This window comes from Lepidochelys olivacea, assembly GCF_965140295.1.
Source record: "Lepidochelys olivacea isolate rLepOli2 genome assembly, chromosome: 11".
NCBI classification, from domain to species: Eukaryota; Metazoa; Chordata; order Testudines; family Cheloniidae; genus Lepidochelys; species Lepidochelys olivacea.
In genome coordinates this window covers 26,935,923-26,956,846 of record NC_140421.1, presented here as the reverse complement: position 1 = coordinate 26,956,846, position 20,924 = coordinate 26,935,923, and the positions used below count along the sequence as shown (strand labels likewise).

The 20,924-nt window shown below is 42.6% G+C and overlaps 1 protein-coding gene across 1 annotated transcript in view; it reads right to left on the bottom strand.

The window, feature by feature from the left end:
- The window catches only part of LYPD6 (LY6/PLAUR domain containing 6), a 65,600-nt gene that overhangs the window by 12,067 nt on the left and 32,609 nt on the right, over nucleotides 1–20,924 (bottom strand). The window contains exons 2-3 of the mRNA XM_084643706.1: nucleotides 8,335–8,523; nucleotides 3,677–3,775 (exon numbers count right to left, since the gene is read on the bottom strand). Of these exons, the coding sequence (XP_084499832.1) occupies nucleotides 3,677–3,775; nucleotides 8,335–8,452 (217 nt within the window). The 5' untranslated portion in view covers nucleotides 8,453–8,523. The remainder of the gene's footprint in view (nucleotides 1–3,676; nucleotides 3,776–8,334; nucleotides 8,524–20,924) is intronic.

The following is a 20,924-nucleotide window of genomic DNA, read 5'->3' as shown; positions in this document are numbered from 1 at the left end:
TCATCATTGTCAATTATTTAAAATAATGTGTATTCCTGCCAAAACAGGGTGGGAACTGCTACTATTGCCATCATTTGACACAAGCTGTTCTGATCTTTCATTGTTATTGAAGTTACATTAATTTAAACTCTTAAAAAAACAAATTAAATTCAGAAGGATTTCCTGCATCTCTTTGGTTTAGTCTAGGGACACAGGATGGCTGGTCTTTGCTATTGGGACTATTGTCTTTTGGTTTCGGAGATGCATGAAAAGCACTGACTACAGAAGGCATTTGCAATGGGCCAATCACCACCAAATCTAGGTACATAATTCAGAAAGATGCTGGATGAGAAAGCTAAAGGACATTATTAAATATATATTAAGTGCCGATTGAAAAGAACTGGCTAGATGAAGGCTGCTTTCCAAAAACGTCAGCTGCTTACATCTTGAGTTCTGTAGATTCAGTTGCAAAAGGTCAGTCAGCAATATTTCTTGACCATTGTAAACTTCTCTCTGCAGCTCCTTTATTTTGAACAGTTTCATGAGTAACTGTCAGGGCCAAATCTGGATCCCCTATGAATGGCTCAAGAAAATGGACTTAGTCAAGGGGACTTGTACCGGTTTTAGAGGAAGACGTACACCAGTGCGGGTATCTAGCAGCAAAGTGGAGGATACTCACACACCTGTTTTGCTGTGGCTGGACTATGATAGTTTATACCCTTGGGCTTCCCCTATATATGGGAAGGATATGCTTGGCCAGTGGATCTGTGTAGTGTTGATCACCTGGCCCTGCCTGTCCCTCTCTCAATAGCACTGGGGAGAGAGACACCATGAATAAGGCTCTGTGCTTGTCACAGAGGTCATGGAAGTCACGGATTCCGTGACTTTCCATGACCTCCGTGACTTCTGCAGCGACCCAGGCAGCTGGCCCGGGAGCCACCTGAGCACCTCGGGCAGCCCCTGGGCCAGTCCCACCAGCTGCTGCTGGGGCAGTCTTGGGCCCACCCCCAGCAGCAGGAGTTTGGGTGGGTGGAAGCTTAGGGCTGGGGATTGGGCTGCGGGGCGGTGTTTACCGGGGGGGGGGACCTCTCCAGAAGGGCTACAGGAACTCCCCTCCCTCAGCTCCTAGCTCCGCCCACAGGCACCACCCCCACAGCTCCCACTGGCCACAGTTCCCAGACAATGGGAGCTGCAGAACCGGGGTTTGGGGGAGAGCAGAATGGAGGCAGCACATGTAGCTAGGAGCTGGAGGTCGCTGCTTCCCAGGAGCCGGGCAGGAAACCTGCCCCAGCCCCGCCAACCCCCCACCCGAGCACCTGCCGCACCCCTCAGGCTGTGGCACCCCTCCTCCCCCGGCACCTGCCATACACCCCCAGGCCATGCCCCCCTAGTACCCACCACACCCCCTAGGATGCTCCTCCAAGCCGCCCCTCCTGTCCCCAAGTTTTAGTCAGAGGTATATAGTAGATGTCATGGACAGGTCACAGGCTGTGAATTTTTGTTTATTGCCCGTGACCTGTCCATGACTTTTACTAAAAATACCCATGATGAAAACATAGCCTTAACCATGAAGCATTGCCTGTAGTACACAGTAGTACACAGTCCCCTGGTATCTCTTCATAGCCCACTCTCTGCTCCCCATGCTAGGCAGGCTAACTATGGGACTACATGGCCCCACCAAGGCTAGAAGGATTTCTCCAAACACACAAACACAAGACAAAATGAGGAAGAGCAACAATGAGAGACAAATGGAGTGTGAAGGTGATGTTATATAAAGGATGTCAGCGTGGGCAAGAAATGAAAGATGAAAGCAGGAAGCAATTAATTGAGAGAATTAGGAGAGACATTCAGAGCACGGAAGAGAAAATGAATGAAGAGAAGATAAAAAGCAGAAAAGGGCACCCACAGAATTTGGATCCCTGTCAGGATTTCAAAGACTTCAAAATTTCAGAGGTATGCAGATCTGTTGTTCTGCGCTGTGCTCAATGTCAGGCCAATGGGAACAATTAGAAATGAGGCAAGATTTTTAAAAAATAAATAGTTTTCCAAAAGGTGGAGTATACCTTTGATTCAAAGATTCTCACAACTATCTCTAACTAGAAATCATTTCTACTACCTGACCAAAACTGGTCTCCAGATCTGAGCTGCTTTAGTTTGATTCAAATTTATGTTAGTTGATTTTCTATGGGAGTTTTGCCATTTTGAGTAGAATTATGCACAGTACTCTCTCATTATATACTATCTGGTGGATGATAACCCCGCCCCCCCCCCCCAAACAAATCAAGACTGGTTCTTTTTCCTTGTATGAAACAAAACTTTCCCTCCCAATGTTCTTGTGGGTTTTTTTTAGTGTTGCTCCCTGGTGTTCTAAGGGAACGCAGCAGAATACAGAAGCCTCATTTGCAAATTAATAAATATTTTCCACACTCTCCAAACAGGATTCTGTTACATTTCATGCCATTCCAGAGAGTCTTCCGGTCCAAGGCCAGGTCCTGTGCCACTTCCCCTGGCACCCAGGCCCACCCACTACTTCGAGTTCCAGCCACGGTCTGCACAATCTCTAACCTTGCTGCTCTTCCTTGGGTTGCTTACTATCCCACCTCCCACAGGCTTTCTCCACCTTTCTAGATGTAGGCAAGGATCCCAGGGCTTCTCTCTCTCTCCCTAGGGCTTTGTCTACTCTACCACTTTTGTTGACAAAACTTTTATTGGTCAGGGATTTGAAGAGAAACACGCCCCTCACCGACATAAGTTTCACCACCAAAAGCACCCATGTGGACAGCGCTGTCGGTGGGAGACGCTCTCCTGCCAACATACCTACCACCACTTGCTCGGGGTGGTTTAATTATGCCGGCAGGAGAACTCTCTCCCGCCGGCATAAAGTGGTTACACAGGAGACCTTACAGAAGCGCAGATGCACTGGTACAGCTGTGCCGCTGTAAGGTCCGTAGTGTAGACATAGCCTTGGTTTCCTCCTCCCCTTCCTCCCAAGCCCAGAGAGTGACTGACAGCTTCCACACTGTAGCCCCTTTCTGCTGGGAACTTCCTGGTTTCATACCTTATCCATCTTCTCCCCTAGCTGGGCTTTATTAGCCAGTAGTCATTTCCAATCATGCCAAACTCTCCACCAGGTGTGGCCTATAAGCTTAATTGGCCCCATCTGCACCACCATAACCCCTTCAGGGCTGGTGTGGGGTGAACACCTCATCACAGTCCCATTTCTAAAAGTGACTTACATACTTGGGAGCCTACGTCCCACTGACACTTAATTTCTGTTTCAGCTGTGGGAGAACATGGGGATCAATTAAAGCTCTAAACCCATCTACTGCAAAGGGAAGTGTGAGCGTTGGATGCATCATTTGTATCATCCACCAACCTTGCTTACAATAATTGAGGCTTACGGGTATGAATAGCCATCACCTGAATTCAAATACTTTTGGAGAATAATGAAAAGCATAGGATCATTGAAATGTAGGGCTGGAAGGGACCTCGAGAGGTCAGGTAGTCCATCACCCTGTGCTGAGGCAGGATTAAGTATATATAGATCATCCCGGGCAGGTGTTTGTCCAACCTGTTCTTATAAACCTCCAGTAACGGCGGGTGTTGGATACCTGTGCATGTTATCACTTAAATGGGACTACTTAGGCATTTCCTTAACATAGATTTAATCTAAACAGATAGCATGGAGCTAATTTACCTTTTGGACAATAGATATCTGGAGCCCATCGGTTGCATTCATAATTGTCTGCCGCCTTTTCACAGGTGAAACATTTAAATCCACCAGGATATGGTGTGGCTGAAAAATGTAAACAAAATTAATTTAAACTGATGATCATTTAGCCAGTCTGTACCATGCTTTTTAAAGGCACCATGATAATACTCTTTTTTAAAAATGTATTTGCTGCTAGATATGTGTGCCTCAGCCCCATCATAAATTGTTCTGGATTTTAAAATTCTGGAAGAACAAGTACAATGGCCCAGTAAAACAGTCATACTCAGGAAAATTGCCCACAGCTGACCTCCAGGGGAGTTTCATCTGAATAAGAGGTATGGGATCCAGCCCCGTAATTGCATTTGCTCATTCTCTGTGCAAATATTATTTCACAGCAGTATTCAATACTGTTACTCCAACATCACTATTAACAAAACGTCAGCTGGACTAAATACTTCTGAAATCGGTCTCACAGAGGAAATACACTCACACTTTTGAATGCCGACTAATCTCCCAAATGGAGAAAACATCAATTTGCTGAACCTCCAGCTATCAGTAATCTGCTAGAGTACAAGTTATTTCGCCAAATGTGAAACGAAGTTTTAAAGTGCTCTCTTGGCAAGACCTCTGCAATATATCCTAAATGAATCCAAGTAAATGGATTTTTCCAGATGCTGCCATCTCTCAGTACAATGCCCAGAAACTAACCAAAGAACAATAGGTGAAATGTACAATTGGCACAAAGCCAAGGCATTATGTGGGGCAATAAAATGGGGATAGTATAAATTAAATTTCACTCCATCTCATTTCAAGCAACCAATGCAAGATTCAGTACAACACCTCTATAGTCACTGTTCCAGTCCAAAGACTAGAGTAGTAACCACTGCACACCCTATACAGAGGTGTTTGGGGCCCTTGAATCAACAATCCGTGGCCAGTCCCTGGATCTCAAATGTACTTTGAATACCAACCTATATGGAGTTGGTATGCATCTCTGAAGGCTGGTCTGTCCCAAAGCCCAAAGAGCTTGTATGATTTAAGACAGTGGTTTTCAAACTGGGGAATGCAAGGCACTAGGTTGCGGCGGCTCTGGTCAGCACCACCGACCAGGCCAATAGAAGTCCCATCGGTGGTGCTGCCCAGCTAAGGCAGGCTAGTCTCTACCTGTTCTGACACCGTGTTGTGCCCTGGAAGTGGCCAGCAGCAGGTCTGGCTTCTAGGTGGGGGGGCCAAAGGGCTCCGCACGCTGCCCCTACCCCGAGCACTGGCTCTGCGCTCCCATTGGCCGGGAGCAGGTTTAAGACAATCTGCAGCTCACCTATTTGCAAAGGTCTAGGTAAATGCTGTGTTAAACTTTGATTTTGTTGGACACAAAGCATTACATGGCACCTGACCAGATGTAATCTTCTGAAATTAAAACATAGGCCAATTTGTATTAGCAGAGACTGTCACAAAATATAGATTTTCTCCTCTATATGCAAAATACAAATCTGCCTATGAAATGATTATTAATTCAGTTTTGGCAAGCAACCCAAATGAGAGCACAAAAGTACTCCAAACTCTTCTTTATGGCTGTCTTCATGCCAGCATCCCAAAACATATTCATCTCACAAGTGTCCAGGGATTGGGGGGTTTATTTTAAAAAGTAAATGGCTCCTCTGGATATCAAAAGGCAGGAAGGGTTCTCTGGAAATAGCTTCTAGACAACAGAGATGTGTGGCTAGACACACGTGTGTGAACACTGCTTCTTGTAGTAGACCATTAACTAATACTATATCTGATAAAACAGGTGAGCAAAAAGGAGAGACTGTGGAAGTTCCTGAGCTGCATGGTATTTTCTTTATCTTCAAAGCACTACTGGAGTAAAATAAAGTTTCAAACAGTTGTTGCCACAGCTGTGAGTGAATCTCATTTGGCTCTTGATCACAGAAGTTAATAAGCTCCATAGACTGTGTTTCGGGACATAAGGCCTCAGTCCCTCAGGAAAGGACGATTCTAAAGAAAAAACCAACCTCACGGTGCCCCGTAACTGCCTGTAACTTTATCCATCCATTAACTCCCTTGGTCAGCAGTGGTTCACTTTGTACCAGCTTTCTTTGGAAGACTACTGTGGAGATTTAGTCTTTGTTCAACATACACTAAAAAAAAAAAAAAAAGGCTACATTTCTCCAACAAAGATGTTTGTTAGGGGTGCGCAAACACATTTTGCCTAATTTCAAACCCACTAGAACAAGTGTGGGTTCAAAAGTTTGACTCACAAAGTTGATCATCATCAGATTCCATTAGTGCGGGTGAGGGGGGGAAAGTTGGGTGAAAAAGGAACACAGAGCAAGCAGAATGAAAAAAAATACAATGAGACTGAGAAACTAATGAAAAATACATGCAGCATCTTATATTGCTATCGAAATGAAATGCCTTAAGGACTTGGTTGTGCAACCTTTGCTCATGTCGGTGAGCACTTAAATGAATAATCACAGTGATTAAATAATTGCTAACCACAATAAGTAAGACCTGCATAACTGAGTCCTAAATTGGGCAGCCTCTAGTGCCAGTCTAGCTCCCTTCTGCCCCTAAACAGAGCTGGTTGAATTTTTTTTTTAAATTGTCAATAATAGTTTTTGTTCAAAATTTAACTTTTGATTAAAAGAAACCTGAAAATGGTTGGGATTTTCAGTCACCTCTAGCTCCTAATACATAGGCTTCCCTTTAGCTCAACAGATATTGGACCAGACCTTTAGCTGGTGTAAATTGGCACAGCTCCACTGACTTCACTGACTCTATGCCCATTGACACCACCTGAGGATCTGGCTCATTATTTTTAATGACTCATCCTTGGGGCAAATGGATTTAAATTATATGGGCATAAGGACTGCAACCTCACACTAGAGCCAGAACCCATGAAAGAAGTTCACAAAATCTCAAGCTCTATGAGCTTCACCTCATTTAATCAATCAAAAAAACCAGAGGCTCAGAAAATTAACAACTTAGTGGCTGAGGAATTGCAGGGATAACATCCTTTCAGCTCTAGCTGAATGCTTTCAGTGTGGCTTGGTCAATGGTAACAAAGTCATTGCCATCCGACAGCTGTTCCCTGGCCCCTGTGAAGGAAATTAGTGATCTTAAACCATTTCCTAGGGACAGGTGGTCACGCTACCAAAAATTAAAAAATAAAAATAAATAACTATTGTTGGCAGAGAGCTCTTCGTAGAGAAATCAAAGACTGAGGACCTAATCCAAACTCACTGAGTCTTTCCATTGACTTAATAGGTTTTAGCCCAGGCCTTGATGAAGGACGGAGCCTTCACAAGGTTGAGCTGTATAGGCAGGGCCACATTAACAGGCGTCTACTGCTGTTGCTTGGGGTGCACCTGTTCTGTGATCAACAGTCGACTTCAATCTCCAGGGCTATCAATGTGGCACCTTTCCTGAGTGCTGTAAGTTGTGTTTTTATTTCCATGAGTCTATCACAAAGGACAAAAGTTGCCTATAAAAGTGAACTATGCTTACCTCAGCTGTCTGCCATTTACACACATTAGTAAAAGAAAATAATTGTCCTAACAGTCTGTAGAATTGAAACATAGGTGCAATGCTAGACTGGGGAATGAGATACTCAGTAAGCATTGAGGATAGCTTCACATTATAAACAAGTGCCCCCATTAATCCCCTTTGCCAAATCCTGGGTACTTATGGCCCACACCTTGCAGCCTATTGAGCACTGCTGAAATAAATCTAGAGAACCAAGAACTAGCACCTGGCACTCACATTTACTCCACACTGAGGTAGGGAGGCTTCCACATAGTACTCGTTATAATACCAAGAGATGTTCAGCAATGTAAGCAAACCTCCACTGCCATACTGAATGGAGACATGGTGAGCAGGCGATAAAATGGGTGTGTCAGAGCCCGACATAGTGGGACCACAACATGAGCAGTGAATGCCAATGATGTGTGTACCAGCCATTTTCACTACCAAAAGTAGTGAGTTACTTGAGTGTGCTGAAGAGCTGCACTTAGAGGAAACAGAGAGCAGAGACAGCCATGATGATCAGATGCTGCTAGAAAAATGTGTCCTAAGTTTACTGGGAAACAGTATCCCAAGGCCAACTGCTCAGTGCCTCATGACACGTACTAGCCAAAAGTGTTTCTGCCATCCCATTAGTCTGTAATGCCAATCCCGGTAGCTTACTTCACTTTATTAGACTCTCAGTAACAAAGTATCAGATTCAGCCATCCTACCAGTTGTTCAGTGCTGCTATCGCAGAGCTTTCATCTGAACTCCAGAAGGATCAAGCCCTAAGTATACATTGAGCGAGGTGACCTAGAAGATCCCTGAAGATACCTGTCTGGTCAGCTTTATTATATCATTTCAATAGCACAGGTAGTTTGGCTTTTAATCGTTTGTTGTCATGTAAACTGACCAAGAAATATTCTTCTGACACAAAGTATATTGTATGTACGCACATATAAAACATACTTCCTTTCTATTTTAATAACTTACTTTCTTTAGTGCAGAGGCTAACATTACAAAAAGCTACATATTCCTGAGCTCAAACTACCCGATGTTTCTGCTGTCTGAATTCAGGGTTTTTTCTTTAAGCCTTGGCACAGTGACATCCTATTTTAAGCATGTGAAATGAATCTTACTTGAAGGATGAAGGTAGATAATATCTTTCACTGTGAAGTCTCTAGGTTGAACTGCTTTCAGACAGTCAGCGATCAGGCTAAGTAGCAGAACCCAGGCCAGGGTAGGCCAGGATTCCATTGCAGAGCGGGGCCTCACTCATACGGGTTTCTTGGGAGCACGCTTTCTTTATAATTGGAAGAAAAATGCACCTATGATACAAAGAAGAAAAACAAAGAAAAGTGAAAATATTACAGCTACTGTCTCGACAGCCCATCCAAGGGCCAATCCTCCTCTCAGCACACAGCCCAAGTAACCAAGCTGGGCACTAGGGAGTTGTGCAGAGGCCAGGAAAGAATTCTACTTGCACCCTAAGGCTACAGCTGCAGTAGCCCTCCTCCCCTGTAGTTGTGGATCTACCACCTCTGCCCCCTCCTTCCGTCCATCCCAGCCCTCCAAGCCCTTCTCTCAGCTGAGGCACAGGGACCTCCTCAGAGCTGTGCTCTGCTAGAAGCAGCTGTGGAGCTGAGTCCTGACTGCAGCGGAACCAGTCTATTTGCACTGCACAAAGTTTTGAGCCAGGATCTGAGAACTTCAATGGCATAGATTCTAGTGGGGTCAGCAAGCTCCAAAGCACACATGGGAGAGAGTTTTGCCCCTGAGCGAGCAGCAGGACAGCTGTCATAATCTCTGGCTTCTGCAATGCTACAACAAGGTAAGTTTAGATTGCTTGGTAAAATTCCATGTGACCTTTACTTTGTAAACAGGGATACTGTCATCCCATTAGAAGCAGTCCCCTGAAAAATCCCAGGGTGATTTTTATCGCATCTGAGTTATAATGAGATCTAACTAGTTCTATCTTAGAGACCATTGGAAAAGTGCCAGACTCAGACAATAAGAAATCCAGTGAGGAAATTCAATAGAAGATTCTTGTTAGCAGTGTGTGGTCTAAGGCACATTGGAGCAGCTTCTCTTCGTACACCTGTTCTTGGGAACCAGAAGGGCTTTAGGGCTCAGTATAAAGAGACTGACATTAAGTTGTTGTAGTCGCTGGTAATATGCCATTATGTACAACACAGCTCTTCCCCAGATCCTACCCTCTCACTAAAAACACATACAAGTCATTGCTTGTTCTGTCCCTATGGAGTCCTGTGAAGAGCTAAGCATCTTTGTCACAAAAGTGGCTTCTCAGTGATTCCATCCACAATTCAGCAGAGCAATTAAACATGTGCTTAGGTCCCTTTGACATGCTTCAGGGCTTTGTTGACGCAAAGCCTCCGTCCCTATGTCACCCTCTCCTTTGCAGGCAGTAGCTTTAGAGCACAGGCAGTCTCTCCGGAAGAGGTCCTTGTCAGGCAGGACAACAGCTCTGCCTCTTTTGGCAATAGTCTCACTTCCAATGTTGATCTGCTACCATTGAAAGATCATATGAATCTGCTGATATTCAACCACCAGAAAAGCTAAAAGTAGATTTCCATGTTTGTTAAAACTATGCCAGTAGCACTGTTATTCAAAACATAGTGGGCTAGACCCCCAGGTGTGCCTAGAGCTGCGGTTGGTAACCTGCAGAGGGGACATGGTTTTACATCATTGCTCCACAACCTCCCACTCCCCTATCCTGAAGGGTTTGGGGGCAAACCAGCCCCCAGTCCAAGTTAGAGCAAACCCAGAGCTACTCCAATTTGTCGAAATGGACAGTGGCTCCCAAAGGAATAAAAAAAACACACTGCACGCACAATTCTCCCCCGGGAGAGAGGATGAGAGAAAGAATGAAGTACATGAGACAGATGTTAGTCACGTCATTTCATGGTCTCCTGGAACCACTCAGATACGACACTGGTTTAAGAATCAGAAAAGCATAGGAGCCAAGCAGCTGTCCAGGACAAAGGGAGTGTATCATCATCTCTCCTTTTCCTTGGCATGAATACCCTCTTTGAAGAGGGAGGAGAGGATGGTATGGGTGTAGGCAGCAAAGTAGTCAAAAAGGGTATTTTTTTAAAAAAGAAATTTCACAAAGTTTTTCATGATTCTTTCCCTCCCCTCTTCCCATTTTTCGTAGCCAGCTCCATGGTTTTTGTTCATTAAAGTTATTACTATTTTATATGTGGAAATTAGGACCACTCATTATCACAGCTGCAATGGGTCCATTAAAGGCCCACTCCTGAAGCCCAAATACAAATCCATAGAGCACAACCACAGAAATGCACACCTGTTCAGATACCTATATAAATAAATCTGTAGAAACTGACTCCCACACCTACATGCTGGTACACACATGTATTCATGTGTACACATCTAGCATGCACGAACACACATACTTTCACATTATTTATTATTACAATGGTTGTTTAGTGGCTAGAGACCCCAATTAAGATCAGAGCTCCAGGGTGGTAGGTGCTGGACATACACATAAAAACAGAGTCTGCAACAAATCGTTTATAAGGTAGCTAGACAAAGCTAGGGAGAAATGTATGATATATTGGCTCTTCTGTAACAACATTCACTTTTTAAGAAATAATACATTTCTTTTAGAGTTCCCCTCTCTTTTAAAAACTTGTTATGGAATGAATACACACATTTTATGTCATCCATTTTTTTGTGCGCAAGCCAGCAAAAGGAATAAACATCAGAGAGTTAGGCTGAAAATTTTATTCACACAGGTACACACACATGCGGCAACACATGCACTTCCCTACACAAAGATACACACACAGTCTATGCATGCACACACTTGCCTACAGAGACACCCAGCCAGGAAGGGAGGAGGGTGGGCCGGAGGGGAAAAGATGGGGGGAGGAGGTGAGGAGAGAGGATGGGGAGGGAAAGAGGCCAAGGACGAGAGCAGAGTGGGGTGAGAGGAGGCAGTGAAGGAGAGAGGAAGGGGTGCGGGTGGGTATGTGGGATGGATGGGGTTGCAGGGGGAGGCAGAAGGCTACAGGTGCATGAGGATGTGGGGGGCACAGGGACATATGAGAGTGCAGCAGTGTATGGAGGTGAATGGGATGCAGGGCTTACGGGGGTGAGGAACATAGGGGTGGCAGCTCTGGGTGGTGGAGAGGATGGATGGGAGAGTGCTGTAAGGGGTACAGGGCTAGGATGGGTAGGTGTGGGGGGCAGGGTGGGATGAGACGGGAGAGGGATGCAGTGAGGGGGGTGGGGGTGCAGCCCCATTCCCAGCACTCAGAGATGGGGATACATACCTCTAATTCCTGGGTGCCGGCGATGGAGCGACAGACTGTGGTTTGCTGCAGGGCACGCACCGCAGCTCAAGCCCAGCCACAGGACGAGCGCGAAGAGAAGAGGACCAGCAGCAGCGGGTTATGGAGGAACTGCTGATCTAAATCTGCTGGGTCCTTAGGGAAACATGCTGTGTAGACTGGCTGTTCCCCAGCTGCACCCCCTCTCTGCTCCTACATGCCTCACCACAGATCCCAGCTGAGCAGTGTCCACGTGGAAGTGTTCTGTTCGCTTTTAAGGGGGAGCGGATGGTGTGGTCACCACTCAATACCTTTCCACTCTTTTGTTCTGATCTGAGCAGACGTTTTCTCTTTTGCTCCCCTCCACGGTGCAGAAGGAAGGGGAGTATGGAGCCTACAAGAGTCACTATATAGCAGTTTAACACAAAGCCTGTATCCAACACAAACTACAGCAATGCTAATCAGAGGCTGGGGGCAACATTCGAAATAGAATCTGGATTGAGTTTGGGCTAAGGTTCGGGGTTTGGGTTTGAAGGCAAATGCAAGACAGGGTTTGGATTTACTGTCACAAAGCAAGACAGTGGTAAAGGCAATACTAGAGCTCAGAGTCTCTGGCTTGTGGTCACTCAATTATAGCACACTGGCACAACACAGAGGGAATTTAGGTGGACAGATGACTGTTAACCAACTAAGGGTTTTTTATTTTAGGACATCAGATTTTATCACCACCATCCTAGTGAAAAGAGCCATGGATCTTCTATTCACATGCATCCACAAGTGTCAGGATTTTAGTTTTAGGTCTAAATTATACACATTTAACTATCACAACATATTTGCTGTACCACGTTTATTGTGAATTGTCATGGCATTCTACTAAACACAGTCCAAATACCTTTCATTTCATTTGAATGTCAAACTAGTTTTAGTTGAGTTGTGTCTTTGAACATTATGTCCATGTGATAAGCAAGTTCTCGGATAGAACACTGTACAAACAAGGCCTGGTTTTCATCCCATCCCAGTTTTACTCCAGATTTATGCTAGAGTGAGAGAGAGGTTCACCAGATTTATTTTCATGTCAAAAATCCTGCATAAAATGGACAGTGGAAGAGATTTCTCTCACCTTTTAACTCGATTGAGTTTTCCATTGCCCTATCTCCCCTAGCTAACTTTTTATGTAGGAAACAGGATGGGTGAAGCTGTTTATTTATTCAGACTGCTGTGGACTTCACATCATAATGAAATAATTTGGTATTTTGATCTAATGGCATATTATCAGTAAATGCAGTGCATGTGTTAAGAGCTGGTCAATAGCTGGTCTAAACTACGGTCCCGAAGGACTCATTTCAGTGCTGAGATTCCTTCTCCACTGCCTTGTTTTTCCTGTGGTGCACATATCCTAGAGAATGCATGGAGCAGACTGAAGCAATATTAGATTCAAGTTTCTTCCAGCTCCTAAACTTGGTCACCACAGGTTTGGTGATGCTTAGATACAATAAAGTTGATTTAATATTCTTCTCTGGGACATTCTGAGGCCTTAGTTCCATTCTATGGTAGTAAGTATATCTGTATTGCACATTAGATTTAAAAGCACAGCATAGTTCCCCTTGTGGGGGGGGTCCCCTAGAGGAAGGAAAGTAATTTCTGCAGCCCTATCAGCACTTGTTTCTGCTATTTAGGAGGTTGTCCAAATGCAGTAGTACTTTGGCATATTTAAATCCATGCTTCAAATGTAAACATTTTGCTGTGAGTTGTCTCCTTGCTCAGTACCCTACACTCCAGAAAAATTCAAGATCTGTATCCGTACAGTGTTTATTACCATTCATAATAAACCTAATGCTAGTGAAGAGGGAAAACTTGTTCTTTAACATTCAAAGGGACAAAGGAACCCTCTGTTTTAGTTTCACTTTGCTTGATATGTTTCCCTTACATAGATACTCAAAATAAAATGTGAAGGAAGAAGAGGAGACTCTCTTAAAGTTAAGAGCTTACGGGATTAGTTTCACAATTCTCTGCAATCTGATTGGCTTGAAGAAGAGGGGTGGGAATCTGGGTTGTACAATAACTCAGTGGTAATTTCTCTTAGTGAAGGAAAGAGAACCTTCCTCAAAAAGCAAAACAGAGGAGGGGAAATATTAAGAAGATTGAACTGGCTGGGTGAGGAGGGGGCAGAGCTAAGGGAGCCATGTTTGCTGTGGGCATACAGATGGACCAGTCTAAGGCCTAGAATGGTAAATCAGAGTTTAGGGTGAGAAGGCCAAGAGCAACACATTGCAATATAACCGCTTTTAACTTAGCAATAACCATATTCTGTGCTAACAAATCCTCAACCATCAGTTCCAGAGTTTATGAGCAACCCAGATACTGTAATAAACTAATTAACAGGAAGCACCCCCAACTTACCATTTAAATAAACTGTTCAGATGGTTCACACTGACTGTTTTTTCTAAAAGGAGAAAGAAAAATTGATCCAAATTCCTATATGAAACCTCTTTAAAAATATGTATTGCTCAAAAAGGTACACTTATAAACTTCATACAGATATTTTCCCCAAGCAATTTACAAATTTTGATAAAGATTAATATAAAATAATAATCAAAAATCCTTGTTTGCAGTTAGGATGTTCCAGATCTGCGTAAGCTAACTTTCATTTCTAGCTCTGTTTCTCTCAGGCTCACTGTGGTAGTCACCAGGGGTGTGCACAGGATCAGCATTTAGATGAATATCAGAGGGTCTGACGTTTTCATTTGCTCAGATTTGGAAACAGCTTTTTTATTAAAATGGCATGAAATCCATAACAGTGAGGAAAGCAGATAACAGGCCTATGTGGTGCATTAAGCTTTGTTGCTGTAACCCTGAGAAGAAGGAAATGCCAATTTCCATTTATTTTATTTATTTATTTATTTTATTTCCACAAATGTGTATAATCCAGAAAAAAAGTCACCATTAGAAACAGAAAGGAAATAAAATTTCACTCCCAATTAAATGAAGGAGAAGAGAAACAGTTACACTTGGTGTGGTCTGAAATAGCACAGCCCCTTGCCCTGCACACTTAAAGCCCTGATTCAGTAAGGTACTTAAGCACATGCATAACTTTGGGACTATTCACATGCTTAAAGTTACTCACATGCTTAAGTATCATGCTGAATCAGAGCCTAACTGACTACCTGCTGGCATTGGTGTATTGGTCTGAAACAAAGGAAAATCAAATAAAAGAGAACTTGTAATTGCATAAAAATACAAGCTGAGTGAGAAAAGACTAATAGCCTGACCATGTAAGGTATGTAAGGGGAAAGGAGAGGAAACAGAGTGAATGTATCCTCAGGCCAAGCTTTGCTAGTGTACTCCCCAGCACGGCCCAAAGCCAACGCTCAGGCAGGCAAACCCTACAAATACCGAGTACAAACAGAATTATAATGGACACTCAGTTGCAGCCTTAACTATGGAGTGATAGGTATATTACATAGGGGTAATATTTGTGTTTTGGTTTTTTTTTACAAGTACACTTACACACACACCCCAGTACAAAAGCTAGCCATTTATTTAGGCCCCTTGAACTCACTCCACCATCCCCTACACATCTCCAGTCATTCTTTTGCATCTGAAGACTGGTCTATACACATATTCCTAGAGTAATGGATCATTTTCTTCATTTTTTAAAGATTTATTTAAGTTTTAAGAAAAAAGAGAAACACCTGCATAGGTACAACAAGAAAAAAGATTCTTATAAATATGAAGCCACGTTTGTTTTAAGAAGTTATTGTGATACAATGAAATATAGTTGATTCACATGTATCAGCAGCAACTGGTTTTACAGAATAAAAAGCAAAACTTCGAAAAAGAAAAGGGCTATACATGATTCAACACGCAGTTTACATACAACATTTAGTATTAGCTATTCAACAAAAGGCATGCATAAACAATGCTTTCTTTGTAGTTAAACCAATGTAAAAGAACAGAAAAATGGGGGATGTCCCTGGTATGTAAAAAGAAAAAAATATGATGTAGAAAAGGAATTTTTAACCAGCCTAAAACAGGCATGTGAGGTGCTTGCTGGTCTTTTTCAGCAATAATCCAAGAAGGGGTTGCATTTTTTTGATACTAATCAAAGTCTCCAGGTTTAACATGCCAATCTTCCCCGTAAGAGGTATGGCTCCAGATTTTCTAGAACCAACTGCTTATTTTAGGCCAATACTTAGACCTCCAGTTAACTGCTAGTAAAAAACTGATTGACAGTATCATAAACTCAGTGACTGTCAAGACTGTGATAAATTTCAACCGAATGTCCAGGATACACAAGTTCTGGAAACCAGGCCAATTGTCTATTTGTAATTCATTATTTTTATCTGTGAACATTCCTTTTAATCTGTAGATGAGAAGCAAGAATGGATGTGTTGAAATGATATATGCAAATATCATCTGTCTCCATTTCTTGTGTTTGAGAGGGATTTTGTTACAATAGAGGAGTTAAAAGAAAACTCTGTATTCCATAGCAGTCAAATGCAAGAATTCCCAAACAGAATGAGGGGGGGGAGGGGCAGGAAGCACAATATGACCAGTATGTGGGGTGCAGGAGAGGGCTTGGGGCTGGGGCAGGAGCTTTGGCGTGGGAGGGGGTTTGGGGTGTGGGCTACGGGAGGGAGTTCAGGGCTGCAGCAGGGGATTGGGGTGCAGGCGGCGCTGACCTCAGGCAGCTACCAGGAAGTGTCGTCATGTTCCTCCAGCTCCTAGGCAGGATCTGCTCCAGGCACCAGCGAAGGAAGGAGATGCCTGCGGCGGCAAATACAAAGAGATGGCACGTCCGGGCCTTCGGCAGCAACTTCAACAAATTTCATAAGTATCATGCTGAATTGTATCTGATCAGCTATAGAGTTGGTGAAATACTGCAAAAGTGTTTTGAATAAATTATTCAACACAAGCCAATGGAATTCATCAAATATAGTCAGCAAACACTATTCAACCTGCTCTTTGTTCTACCCACTCTCATTTTTCTATAATGTAGATATATAATGAGATAAAATGTAGATATGGATATGTAGAAAATGTATGAACCATACTGTATATTATACATTCTTAATAGTACTGGTTGAAAATTTAATATCAAAACTATTTTTCATGAAAAATTGGGTTTTTGACTAAACAATTTTTGAGGGGGGGGAAGTATATGCTGCTTTCCAGGGAAAACTGACTTTTCACTGAAAAAAACCCCCCAAAAACAAAAAGTTTCAGGCAAAATTTTCAGTTTTTTGGCCAAAAACTTTTCGGGTTTACAGTTTGTCAACAGCATCATAATTTTGTGCAAAAGAGAATCATTTTCTAAACGCCTCCTATTGTTAACAGAGGACACTATTGGTTTAGACTATTAAAACAAAACAGTCTTACTCTTTGGAATACAGTACTGTACTTTTAAATTAACTCCCTTCTTTGACAAGTTTCAGTAGCCTCTTGTGGGTAATAAAATTTGCGCATCTAAACTGATATAACAGAAAATGGCACTGACCAGCCTGATTTTGATATCTGATTGTAGTGAGAAGAGAAACAAGGGGGTGAGATAATATCTTTTATTGGACCAACTTCCGTTGGTGAGAAAGACAAGCTTCCAAGCTTACACAGAGCTCTTCTTCAGGTCAGTAGTTAGGGGAAACAGTTCTATGGTATTTAGATCATATGGTCTGGTCTGTTCATAAAACGGCTTAGGACACTGACACAGAAATCCTAGCTAACTCATAATCCTTCCAGCCTTACACAGCACCTTTCATACAGAAACACATCTTCACTAGAGTTACACAGCAGGATTATCCCCTCCCTGCCCTTTTGCCCTGACACAGAGCTATTGAAATTCACCAAGCAGCAATCCAACTGCTCTGTCAGATCTGATTAAGGGGGCAACCTGTTGTCCCCACTGTCACCAGCTCTGGAGACAACAGAATGTAGATGTACTTAAAAGAAATAGTGTTATAGACATTTTCTTGTACAGCCAATAATTAAACATGCAATTTTCAGAAACTGCAAGCCTCTTGGAGAAGGGGATTATTGTAGTGGTTCTCCCCATTCAGTCTGTCCTGTCCCTGACTCTAATTCTCAGTCATATATACACTAGCTGGCCTTTGCTGGAAATTATTAAACTGTTCAAATAGTGGTACATATTATTGAATGAATTACTGCTGGTAGAAAATGGATTATGTCACAGTTTTAATTGTTTTCCCAATAGCTTGAACAAATTACAATTAAACAGGTACGTGTTTTCCTACTCCATATGGTCTTTCAATTTCCTCCAGCCTCTTTTCTAACCAAAACAGAAACTCTCAGTAGGAGTTTTCCATTGCTAAAACTACCAAAAATGCTCACAAATTTGTATCCTTACAGTGTCTAAAAAAAATAATAATAATTTTAAAAAAAATCTAAATTTCTTATCAGCACTACCCCAAGATAATAAAACGAAGACTTCCCATCCAGCGTAAGAGTCTGACAACAGAGAGAACCTATTAATCAACATTAGTGCATTTAGAGAAGATAGACGCAAATACCAGTAACAATGACCTTGGGGAGTGCTGTATTAATTTAGATGGAATAAATGGGCCCAAAGTGTCAAAGGTATTAACAAGACCCTGTTACTGTCCAACAACAAACAGCGTTAAACAAGGTTCCAGTTTGGTATACAGAGATCTCAGTCTGCTTAATAACATGGCAAACATCATTAAAAATCTTCGTAACCTTTTATTAAAGGCACAGGAAAAAAAGGAAAACAATTAAAACGCTTGAAATGTAAAGAACTGAGTAAGGTTTTATTTTAACAACATCCTTTGTTTCCTTTCCCTTAGGCTGCAGGGAGATCTTAGAAAGAAACACCCAGTATGATAGTCTCTTAGACGGTAATAACTATTTTCTTTGGTGGGAGGGGCAGTTAGTTGACATTGGCTGGAGCTGTTGTAGTTGTTGTTAAAGTCAGATCCCATTTCCCAGAAGACAAATCAAGACAAATACACAAGGGGTTGAGAAAAGAACCACAAAGATAGAAAATGCAGCTTTTGTCTCCGACATTGACTTTTGCTTGCAAACTTACTGCTGAAAACCCAGGCCAAGCACATAGTCTTATTAGCCACTTTGAAATCTGGCGAACTTGTATGAGCATTAGCTGTTCAGAGCACTGGATTTAGCTGTTTTTCCGGTTACGGGCTTACAGTAGTGTTGCAAAACATTCAGTCTTGGCCAGCTGAGCCTGACTCTTATTAGACAGAAGGCAAAAGGAGAGGGATAAGAAAAGAAAAGAAATAAGATGGGGAAGGAAAAGGGACTCTTGGGGAGAGGTGTGACAAAGTCTCACATCCCAGGTGGTGTTTGGGATTTATCTGCAGCTGGTGGAGGTGGTGATGTCATCAGGGTCCCTCTCTCTGGCCCAGTCAGGTGTCAGCACCTCTCTCAGGATCAGGACAAAGAAGGTCCAGGTGCTCAGGAGACAGTTGGCATGACAGCCATGATGGTGAAGTTTGCTCCTTCCTCTTCTTTCAATCAGCCAGTGTAGCAGTAACCTCCATCCATATTTGCCACCCAAAGAGAGTGAGGATGGCTTGGCCCATTCCCCTGTTATTTTCTCCACCAATTAGGCCTAATTTCCAACACTCCAATGTTGATTCATTGATTTTCAGCCTCACAGACATGATGTTAACAGTCTTGAGTTATATTAGCAGGTCTTTTTGGTTTGGACTAATTTAGTTGGTTTTTTTCCCCTCATCTTTTGCACCTTTCCCTAGTAATATTTATTATTAAAGGTATTGTGACATGTTATGAACTTTTAGTTACTGTTTCTCATTTAGCTTACAAATAGGGTAAATTTGCAGGCCCAGTTACTACAGCAGGAGTCAGCATGGTTCATTAGGGCATGCGCCTGGGACTCAGGTAACCTGGATTCTATCTGTTCTCTTTCACTGACCTTCCGTGTGACCTTCATCTCTCCCTGCTTCTCTTTTTCTTCCCACCCTTTGTCTGTCTTGACTAGTTAGAATTAAAACTCTTTGGGGCAGGGGACTGTCTCTGTATTTGTACAGCACCTAGCACAGCAGCACCCTGATCTCGGACAAGGCTTCTAGAGACTGCTGTAATACAAATGACTAATAGTGCAGTCAGATCATGTCTGTTCACTACGGGTTCTCACTTCCATGTCACTGAGATAATGCTTAGGATTCCTCCCTGCCCCTGACAATATTTCACCTATTTCCACCCTTCAGAGACCATTCCTCATTACAAACTGTACTATAATCCACTTGATCTGAGAACTCACTAAAGCCGCATAACAGCTGTCACAAGGGGCTGACTCACAGTGCTGGGTTTTTCTTGTCACTTGTATTCGGAAAGCATTTTTCTTATTATTATGAATGGTGTAAAAAGATGCATAGTACAAACAGGCATGTCTTGCCTCCAGACAGCATAGAGGAGCATACTGTATTGACATACCTTACAACCTCACACAATGTTGTGCAACGTCATAGTATTCCACCAGAATTGTATGCAGCTGGCCGCTACATTGCTATAACCATATATTTAAAAAAAAACAAACTGGGGCACATTTCTATTACTCTCAGCCTCCCACCGTCTCTTTTTTATCTCTTCGTGTTTCTGCTACGATGGTCTCCCATTCTCCACCCGCTAGCAGATATCTTTTCTATCCTGTTACTTTGTAGGACTCTCTCCTTTGAGCCACTTGAAAGTCCTACATTTTTGTTCCTTTCCTTCTGCCTGTGTCCTCCTGGATTTTCTTTACTTCTTTGTTTTTGTCATGTTTTCTGCTGATCCTCCCGTTTTTTCCTCTCCCTTCAACTTACCACTGGCCAGTAAAGGCTTTAATAGCAGCCTGTATTTGTTCCGTTTCTCTTCCCCTCAAATCAATCCTTCTTTCTCCTTCTAGATTTCTTCTCTTAGCTTTGGGAATAGTTAAAAATATTCTAGCCTCTTGAGAGTTGTGTGAGCTTTATGACACTGTACCACACTTAGTCATCAACAGGCCCTATAGCAGCTATTGTTAAGGGGTCACCATCCGGCCTCAATTACAGTAAGCAAGTGTAATTAAACAGTCAAACACAATTAGCGTACAAATTACTCTCCTAAATGTGGACCATCTAGTCTCCTTGCTGCTAATTACAAAGCTGTTCATTGAACTAAAAGCCTACATCTTTGAAAAAAATGTACAATAAACTCTTCTCTCGCACTATGTAATCATTACTTTAATAGGATGCATTACAAAGGATATTTTTAACCCAATTCCTAAAACATGAGCTTCTTATATCTTCTGAATGATTTCAACAATCTCTAATTTCATTTTATTTTTTTAGATTTGTACAAAAGCATCTATCCTAGGCCCTAGGTGTTTTGTCAACATTTAAAAAAAAAAAAATCAAACTGATTCCTTGAATGCTAGTATTGCT